Raw genomic sequence first — 10,468 nt, 5'->3', positions numbered from 1 at the left:
AAGGGAACATAGGGCAAATAAATTGGGTGAATTAGTATTTGCACATTGCTGCAATAGTAGCATCAATTCAAGAATTCACCTTGAATTTGTCTATTCACAACTTAAATAATTATTTGTTGTTTTCATCGCTTGTGAGATGAAATCTTTTACACTAATTAAAAAAGTTGAAGATGCCACATATGACATCAACACACAACACTTTTTAAAAAATTATACTAGATCTGAGTTTTAATTCAACAAAAAAATTTGGATCAATTAAATATTGAATAATTTTTTTCATTAGATATACAGACACATTATGCAATTTCTTATTTATTCTTTTTGAAGAAAACTTTTGTCTTCAAAATTATACCAAAGACAAGACGCATCTTAAAAAAAAATCACAACTTGACTGTAATTAGTAAGATTATTTAACTAAATTATTTCATGATTAGCTAACTGCTGTATCAACCAAGCAAACAATTAGTAACATATAAAAAAATGTTTTTATTTAACGATCAACGGCTCAGATTGATGATGAAATGACAGATGTTTGATAACATCGATCTCACCGTCCAAGACTACTTAATATTCATGGACGGCCCAGATCGTTTCCTCCTGGCTTCATACACACGCTTTCCCCGCCGTATAAAATGCTATCGTCTTCCCCCACTCGCTCCGTCTCTCGCACTCTCTCTCTCTCTCTCTCTCTCTCTCTCTCGACTTCGAGGAGGAGCGGCGAAGAAGAGCAATGGAGGAAGTCACAGAGACGGAGCTCGAATCACAGGTGAAGTTCTCCCAAGTCTATCTTCTTTTTTTCCATTGTAATAGCTTCGCTACCTTGCCATCGTTTTTGCCTCCCATCATCTGTTGTTATAATTCTTTATATCATAGATCGGAAGATGTCGAAAAACCCTAATGTAGATCTCCTTTCTTGCCATACGATCTTGAACGACCTCTAGCTAGGATGTAGTTTTCTAGTCGATGTTGGATTGATTTGGATTGTAATTAACCAGCCTGTTTTGCAAAAGATGTGATGGATTCCAAGGCTTTCTTCTCAGTTTATCTAGTAAATTAAACTTCAACATAGAAGGCCTTTGATGGTTTTCAATATTTGTGTTCTTATTTATATTAGTTCTGGCATTTGCTTGCCTTTAATTTATTAGTATGATTCCCTGATTTTTATGATAGCTGTCTTCCATCTACTGAATGCTGTGTAACTGTGTTTGAATTTTCTAATATATATGGAAAAATTTTGGGTTTTTTTTTAAAATATTGTTTTTTTAATTAATTACTAGAATATGCATTTTTAGAATTATTTATTAAAATAGGCATTTTTATTTTTTTAATATTAAATTTTAAATTTTATTAATAGCTATGGGTTCCACTGGTTTTTTAATATTAAATTTTTTTTTTAAATCGGCAGATCCCACTAGTTTTTTAATATTAAAATTTATATTTTTAAAATTGAGATGGGTCCTACTAATTTTTTTTTAATTAAAAACAATTTTACACTAAATCCTTATCATTTCATAAAATTTTTTACAACTATTTTTATTCACACTTCTACTTTCACTAAAATAAACTCACTCGGTATTATTAATGAACGAAAACAATTACATATATTATAAAATTATTCAACAAATACAATATTTAAATTATATTACGACATGATTTGCAAGCTAGTTAAGTTATGTTAAATAACTCATGACTTTATACTGAATACTACTATTTATAGTTGCAAAAAGTTTATTGCGAGTCATGGGGTAAACAATTAAAAAAATTTAAATTAGTGTCATATATATTTGATTTTTTTAATTAAATAAGTTCTTTTTTAATGAGAACACAAATTAAACTTAGTAAGTTGTGATATTATTTTAATTTATATTTTGATGATATGGAATTAAACACAAAAATAAAACACATAATACATTGTAATTAAAGTGTCATCCAAACTAGTCAAAGACATCCACTAAAAAAAGACTAATGAAACACATATCTCATACTCATATTAGTTACAACTTTCTCTCTTTTTGTTTTTAATGAATGTGGTTCATCCACTCAACTCAAAAAAAAAAAAAATTACAACTTAGCAATATCTCTTTGCCAATTCAGTATATATATATTAATAACTTTTAAAGTTTTAACAATATGTCAACCATAAAAAATATATAATTTAGATTCAAAATATTAATAAGTAAAACCAAAATAAATGACACCATCTCCGAGTTAGGTTTTCTTTCAAATTTAGTGTTTCTTTAATTAGTATCATGAGTTCTTTACTTCTTTAAAAGTTAATATGTGTACTCATAAACTTTGCATTACATGAGTTAATTTATGAGTATCCATACAGCTCTCACAGTGGACGCATGCAATGCAATGCAAGCCGAGTGAATGAAGCATGGTGCAACTGTACTTCTTTTCAAGCTACAACATGGCTCGCGTGAGATGATGATTCATACATATAGTTGATGATTCAAAGCTACAACGAAGCTTGCGTGAGATAATGATTCAATATGCTTAATTAATTGGTGTGCATGTGTATATCTGATATCATGCACAAGTTCCATGTTTTGAAGATATGAAAGATGAGTAGTTGCTGAATATTTTTCACATGACTCACTATGAGCTTAGTTGAAGACATGAGTAGTGGTAGTTTGTTCACATTTTTCATGTATATTGATCTTGTAATTAGCTAGCTGCAGGCAAGCTTTATAAATAATAATCAAGGATGAATGTCTCTCTGCAGTATCCTATCATTCGTTAAGAAAAAGAAAAATGTCCTCTCTAACTATTGCCATGATGCTAGTTATCATATTCCTTGGAGGAGCTGCAAATTTGACCAATATTGATGCCAGTGATGATATGAGCTTCGAGATACCCATTATCTACAATGGGTTATCTCCATCTACTTCTAATAATCCAAAAACTAATGTTTCCTTGGTTCCATATGCAGGATACATGGATGCATTAATGCAATTAAAGATGAGGAGACGAGGTCACATGTACTCACTTGATACAGCAATTAATACTCCTTGGAGCGCCCTGTAACAGTGAGCCTTGACACAGGGAGTGATTTGACATGGGTCCAATGTGAACCATGCTCAAATTGTTTTGTTAAAATATTGAGTCCAGTCTTTGACCCTGATTTCGAGTTCATCTCTCTGGTTCTGGAACCAGAGAATACTCTAGTTCCAGCCTATTATATTTTGACACGTGTCCCATATGATGTTATTATATTTTTCCTATTGTAATTGGAGACACGTGTCAGGTTTTAATAGGCTGGAACCAGGGTATTCCCTGGTTCCAGAACCAGGGGAGATGAGTTAAAACCATGAATTGTGAATACCAACAATGCAGTGCTTTTGATGGCACTGCAAAGATTGGTTGTGCTGTTGATGGTGAGTGGATATGTCTATTTGACGAAGAATATATGGATGACTCAATAGTTTAAGGTTTCTTATCAGAGGATTATTTTCAATTCCAAGGCACAAATGGTACCAGAAAAAGATCTAATTCTCCTCTCAAATTTGGTTGTGTGCATGCATCTAAAGGACATTTTTCTCCCTGATATGATGGTATTATGGGTATAGGGCGAGGAAAACTATCATTTATTTCTCAATTGAATATTTCAAGATTTTCTCACTGTCTTTCTATGAGTAGAAAGTCATCTTATATTTCTTTTGAAGATGCAGCAAAACTTGAGGGTGAAACTGTTGGTTTGATTCAAAATATGAAGAACCCTTCTCTTTACTACGTCAATCTTCTTGCCATATCCATATTGGATGGTGAGAACCATCTTGCTTTGGATATTCCACCTAAGACATTTGCCATTGATGATAATGGCCGCGGTGGCTTTTTCCTTGACTCAGGTACCCCTATTACAAGGCTCCATACATCAGCTTATGATGAACTTTGCAGGATGTTAAGTGTGGTATTCTTGTTGTCACACATATCCACTGTCCGTTCAATTCATAGGCAGTCTTATGAGTATTGCTTTGATGCATCTCTTGAGGATGTGGAACACATTAGTGTGGTTTTCACCATTGATTTAGTTGATGTGAAGATAACAGACAAGCAATTATTCTATGAGGAGGTGGATATAGCAAACAATCCCATCCTGTGCCTTGCTATATTTAAGGCAGATTCTTCTGATCCAACCACTTCAATATTGGGAGGTTTCGCCATGAGTGATCATAACATTGGTTATGATCTTCATAGGCAAATGGTCACCTTTAACCCTACCACTTGTTGAACCTTTTTTTTTCTTTTACTTGGATGTCTATGAATGAATATCACTTAATTTGTTGAGACACTTAATTTCGATCTCTGGAATAAAATCAGTTTTCACAATAAATGTTTGTTTGTTAAGCTTTTATTATTATTATTATTATTATTATTGTGAGCAAAGATAAGTGAATTCTGATTTTAAACTAAATTATATATATATATATATATATATGCTTTGCTGCTATAATAATCTTTATAAGAATAAAAAGTACATGTAACTAAAATTTTAAACTTATCGATCTCTCTTTGATTTGTTACATCTCTTAATTTATCTCCCTATTCTTTTTATTTTTATGATCACTGCATATAAGTCATTGAAAATTGGATGATAATTTGATGACTAAAGTTAGTTATTTGGGGTTGTTTTCATATCATTTTCATTTTAAAACATGTTAACATTATAATTGATATGAGACATAAATTATTAGCCAGCAGCAGAGCAACACATCTCCAACCTAACTGATCAACTGCATGCAGATACTGCACCTAATTGTGTTTAGGGTCTAACGGTCTTCATCATGAGGATTTTATAGCTTTACATTCAAATCATGCAGGAACTTTCATCTTTACATCTTGCATTTGCATTTACAATTAATATATGCTGTAATGCATGTGTTCCAAAATGCTCAACTCTTTTCACACAGAGGATCAGTTCTTCTTAATTTATATATATATATATATATATATATATCCATGTCTTAATTTGTATTCAAATTTAATTACATCCAGAAGTATAACAAGAGAAACATGATCAATAGTAAGTGATTCATAGCATCTTTTGCATATCATATCATCCATCGCTCATCATAATCTTCATCATGGTCTGCTGTCTTAATATTTATCTGCATTAACCATACATGCTCAGCATATAGTTGCTGTTAACGAGTGACTCAAAGCCACATGGGGAGATGAAAAAGCCGTGAGTTGGGTGAAGACTTTCTCTAGTTGGTCAGCTTAGTTTAAAGTAGTAACAGGCAAAAGAATGCCTACTCTTATCTTATCATGTTTTGTGTGCATGAAAAGGTGTTTTGTTTTGTACTAAGTTTGCATGTGCTTATGCCATTGGTCCATGCATGCTTTGGGTTGTGTGTGAGCATTTATGAGTGTACTATTTTGTTTTGCTTTTAAATCTCTCATTAGAGAGAGCAACTATGTAAGAGAGAGTATTATTCTGCAGTAGAACGTCTCTCTTCCTCTCATCTTTGTTGACCCAACTACTTTGAAATTCTTCCCAACTTTAACAGTGGTATCAGAGTGTGGGGCAGCTCTTATCTAACGGATACTCAGTACTGTTTGCTGATGATGTTTGCACCATTCTTGACTCAAAAACAGGAGTTAAGTTAATCACAATCCCTCAAACTCGCAATAACATGTTCTTTTGAGCGTTGCGAGCCTTGGCAAGTTGAACGTAGCTGAAGGAGTTCAGAAGACGTCGCGACTGTGGCACTTGCGTTATGGTCACCTAAACTACAGAGGCTTGAAGTACTTGGCACAAGATGAGTTAGTAATGGGACTACCATTGATTGAAGAAGGTGACCAGTGTACAGAGTGCATTGCCGGGAAACAAGCAAGAGGGCCATTCATTACAAGGAAAGCTTCTCGAGCCTCTGAGAACCTTCAGCTATTGCACATGGACCTTTGTGGACCCATGCACACAGAGTCTTTAGGAGGTAGTCGCTATTTCTTCTTACTTGTTGATGATCGAAGTCGTTTTTGTTGGATTTATTGCATTAAATACAAGTCTGAGGCATTTGATAACTTCCGGAAATTTCGAGCTATTGTTGAAAAGCAGTCAGGACACTCCATCAAAGTGCTACGTTCGGACAGAGGTGGAGAATTTTTAAACCAAGAATTCTCTACCTACTGTGATGAAAATGGGATTAAACGAGAGTTCTCGGCACCCTATACACCCCAACAAAACGGGGTTGTGGAGCGGAAAAACCGAACCATCATGGAGATGGCCCGAAGTTTACTAAAGTGCAAGCAACTTCCCACTTTCCTTTGGGCAGAAGCGGTCGTCACTGCGGTGTATTTGATCAATATTTCCCCGACCAGTGCAGTGGTTGGAATGACACCATATGAAGCTTTTCATGGAACAAAGCCATCAGTGAGTCATTTGAGGATCTTCGGAAGCATTGCTTTCGCTTTATTTCCCAAGCACAGCTTGAGCAAGCTTGATGATCGGTCGGAGAAATGCATCTTTGTGGGTTATTGCACAAACTCCAAAGCCTACAAGCTATACAACCCTATAACTTGCAAGGTTGTTGTTAGCCGGGATGTGATCTTTCATGAAAATTATCGCTGGAGTTGGGAGAAGAATGTATCTAGTCCTGGTGGTGCATCCTTTACAAATCCTATTGCACCCCCTGTTACACCATCTCTAGAAGCCAGTGAACGTCTCTCGTCACCCATGTCCGAGAATCGCATATCAAACGTTCCTGAAGCAACAGAAGATACCTTCATTAACATTGAGGAAAGTGAAACTACACAGATTGCAGCTACAGATGGCTCGCCGGCTAGGAAGGTGAGAACACTGAGTGAAGTTTATGAAAATTGTGTGTTTGTTCTTAATGTTACAGACCCAACAACCTAGGAAGATGCTGCCAAGAGCTCAGTCTGGAGAAAGGCCATGGAGGAGAAGCTCGAATCTATTGAACGAAACAACACATGGGAGTTGGTGGACCACTCAAATGGGAAGAAAATGATCGGCTTGAAGTGGGTTTACAAGACCAAACTTGATTCAGAAGGTAAAGTTCAAAAATTCAAAGCTCAACTGGTTGCTAAGGGATACACGCAGCAATCGGGAGTGGACTTTGACGAAGTATTTGCACCTGTAGCCCGCATGGAGACGGTGAGGGTATTGTTTGCATTGGCCACTCAGCTGGACTGGCCCGTGTATCATTTTGATGTTAAATCGGCATTTTTGAACGGCGTACTACAAGAGGAAGTCTATGTAGAACAACCGGTTGGGTATGAGGTGAAGGGAAGCAAAGGCAAAGTTTTGAAGCTCAAGAAAGCTTTGTATGGGTTGCGGCAAGCCCCAAGGGCATGGTATGCAAGAATTGATGCTTATCTCTTGCAACAAGGCTTTGTGAGAAGTGTGAATGAGCATACATTATACAAACGTTTAGATGAAGAGAACAATGTTCTGTTGATGAGTATATATGTTGACGACATTGTTTATATGAGTTCCTCTCAACGTATGGTGCAAGTGTTTAAAGAAGAGATGCAAGAGACCTTTGAAATGATTGATTTGGGTATATTGAATCATTTCCTTGGCATTGAGGTGAGACAAAGCAAGGCAGGGATCTTCATCACTCAAAGGCGATACATTGAAGACATAGTGAAGACATTTAAAATGCATCAAAGCAAAGCAGTGACTACTCCTATGTTTGTCAACGAGAAATTACAAGTAGAGAAAGCAAGTGGTGGCACGGATGCTAAGGTGTATAGAAGTTTGGTTGGCAGATTACTTTATGCAACACATACACGGCCAGACATATCATACGCAATTGGGATCCTCTCCAGGTTTGTGAGCAATCCCAGCAAGCAACACTATGATGCTGGGAAATGAGTGCTGTGTTACTTGAGGGGAACTGCAGGACATGGCATCTGGTATTCTAAAAGTTCTGAATGTAAGCTGCTAGGGTATTCAGACAGTGACTGGGGAGGGTGTGTAGAGGATAGGAAAAGCACGACTGGGATGGTTTTCAGCTTAGGAACCGGAGCTATTTCATGGAACTCTCAAAGGCAGGATATCACAGCTCTCTCCACCACCGAGGCTGAATACGTAGCAGCTTCAACAGCTGCTTGCCAGGTTGTATGGTTGCGCAGAATTCTGGAGGATTGTGGGATGAAACAAGTAGGTGCAACCGTCATATGGTGTGATAATAAGTCAACAATCACAATCGCCAAGAACCCAGCTTTGCATGGGAAGGACAAAGCACATTGAGCTGCGTTTCCACTTCATTCGAGACCTGGTTAATGATGGAGTCATAGAATTGGAATATTGCAGCACTGAAAGGCAGTTGGCTGATATCTTCACGAAGCCCCTGGGTACACAGAAACACAACTGCATTCGATCAAAGTTGGGTGTGAGTGACTTTGAGTCAAGGGAGAATGTTAACGAGTGACTCAAAGCCACATGGGGAGATGAAAAAGCCGTGAGTTGGGTGAAGACTTTCTCTAGTTGGTCAGCTTAGTTTAAAGTAGTAACAGGCAAAAGAATGCCTACTCTTATCTTATCATGTTTTGTGTGCATGAAAAGGTGTTTTGTTTTGTACTAAGTTTGCAAGTGCTTATGCCATTGGTCCATGTATGCTTTGGGTTGTGTGTGAGCATTTATGAGTGTACTATTTTGTTTTGCTTTTAAATCTCTCATTAGAGAGAGTACTATTCTGCAGTAGAACGTCTCTCTTCCTCTCATCTTTGTTGACCCAACTACTTTGAAATTCTTCCCAACTTTAACAGTTGCTAGGTAAAGACCTCATAATTAATGCCTGTGAGGCGTTGAGTTTATCTATGATATGGGCATTATAAAAATTTTAAAAGCAGCTTCTCAAAAATTTGAAAAATTAAAAAAATCATTTAAATTCTATATAACGTTTAACACCATTTATAAATTAAAACCGTTTCTGCTTATCATGAACGATGATTTTTTTTTTTTTTAATAAGTTAGTTACTTAAGATAATTAAAATTTTAATTACTCAAATGATATTTTTCACTGGTTGATCTCTCATGATTTATGCCACTTTTTAAGTTAAAAATTACTAAAAACAATAATAACATCATAAAACAATATATGTTTTTTTAAATAAGAAATTCACATGAGATGTTGTCATGCATCCTCAGCATTATAAAGTAGTTAAATGATGCTTTTTCCATGATGTAATAAAGGCCATCATCAGGCTGTATGGATCATGTGGCACACCTAACCTAATCCCATGCATGATCATCCATATTCAAACGTGAGTCTACACGTCCTTGTGTTGCATATGCATGCATGCCTCCCAGCGAGCCTCTTCCTTCTCACGCACCTTCACGTCATATATATATATATATATATATATTCAAATGTTGTTGGTTGACTCTATATTTTTCTGTTCTTGCTTAGTCTTTTTAATAAATTTATAATTTATCTATTTTAATAATATATATATATATATATTCAATTGATTCAGCTGAAATTTTAATAGTAAAATTAACGCTCATACCATAAATCAGTGGTTTATCCCTTTTTTATCAAAAAAAAAAAATTTAACGCATATATTACTTACAATATCTTTTTTTAATAATATCTTTATATATATAAGAAAATAGGCTTGAATAGTTTGGAGTAATTTAAAAGCATTTAATTAAGATCTAATCAATTAAAGCTTTTTGCTAACTGATTCAAATCATTATACGCGCGCATTTTTGTATGCAATTATTATGAATCCAAATGTAAACAATTTAAAAGAGTGTATATAAAACTAAAAATTATTTTGAATTACTTTTACTATTAAGGCACTAATAGCATAGTCCATCTCAAGGAAATATATATATATATATATATATATATATATATATATATAATAATAATAATAAAACTTTTACTAATAAAAGTATTTTTCTCTAAGATAAATTTCATAAAAATTTAGCTGAAAATTAGTGACATTAATTTTTGATAAATATGGAGGTAAAATTAAAAACGTACACACAATATAGCGTAAAGTGTCATGTTTTTTTTTGGAAATAAATGGGGATAAATCACAGATTTATTGAAATAAAAGTGGAAGTACAAGAAAAAAGTAAAAGTATAAGGATAGAGTCATCACTCATCCAGTGGTGAGGATAAACAGAGAAACAAAAGAAAGAAAAAGAGTAAGTAGAGATAAAAAGCTAAGTAGATGGAAAAAATCGTCTGGCATCTCAGGCCTACTTAGACAGATGTCAAGATCGCCTACACCTGAGCAGCACCAAGGTCATGATCACTAGCGATAGAATCTCTAGCGCTAAGGAAGTTGAGTCAACACTTAATTTTCTAAGAATAAATATTTAAAAAACATAATTCTTGCATTAGTATTTTTAAAAAAAACCAAGCAGTAAATTGATTGGTTTTTTTAAAATAAATAGAATTGAATCTAGTTTTGATGAAATTGATTGTGCGCATCTCAAAGCAATCGGACGGACAAGATGAGAATAAGTGTTTATGAGAGA

The 10,468-nt window shown here is 34.8% G+C and overlaps 1 protein-coding gene across 1 annotated transcript; it reads left to right on the top strand.

Annotated features, from left to right (window-relative positions):
• The first annotated feature begins 2,778 nt into the window (after window positions 1-2,778).
• LOC120277553 lies at window positions 2,779-4,234 on the top strand. The gene is made up of 2 exons (XM_039284414.1): window positions 2,779-3,026; window positions 3,643-4,234. Exons 1-2 carry the CDS (start codon window positions 2,779-2,781, stop codon window positions 4,232-4,234), a joined length of 840 nt encoding a protein of 279 aa, XP_039140348.1.
• The last annotated feature ends 6,234 nt before the right edge of the window (window positions 4,235-10,468 follow it).

The sequence above is a fragment of the Dioscorea cayenensis genome, chromosome 15, assembly GCF_009730915.1.
Source record: "Dioscorea cayenensis subsp. rotundata cultivar TDr96_F1 chromosome 15, TDr96_F1_v2_PseudoChromosome.rev07_lg8_w22 25.fasta, whole genome shotgun sequence".
In the NCBI taxonomy this organism is placed as follows: domain Eukaryota; kingdom Viridiplantae; phylum Streptophyta; class Magnoliopsida; order Dioscoreales; family Dioscoreaceae; genus Dioscorea; species Dioscorea cayenensis.
Note: the sequence above shows the minus strand (reverse complement) of the source record. Positions and strands in the feature narration are given on the sequence as shown.

Coding starts and splice junctions, on each gene's coding strand:
- LOC120277553 (XM_039284414.1), top strand. CDS start 2,779: ATGATGCTAGTTATCATATTCCTTGGAGGAGCTGCAAATTTGACCAAT. Junction 3,027..3,642: donor AATACTCCTTGGAGCGCCCT/GTAACAGTGAGC, acceptor TTCTATGAGTAG/AAAGTCATCTTATATTTCTT.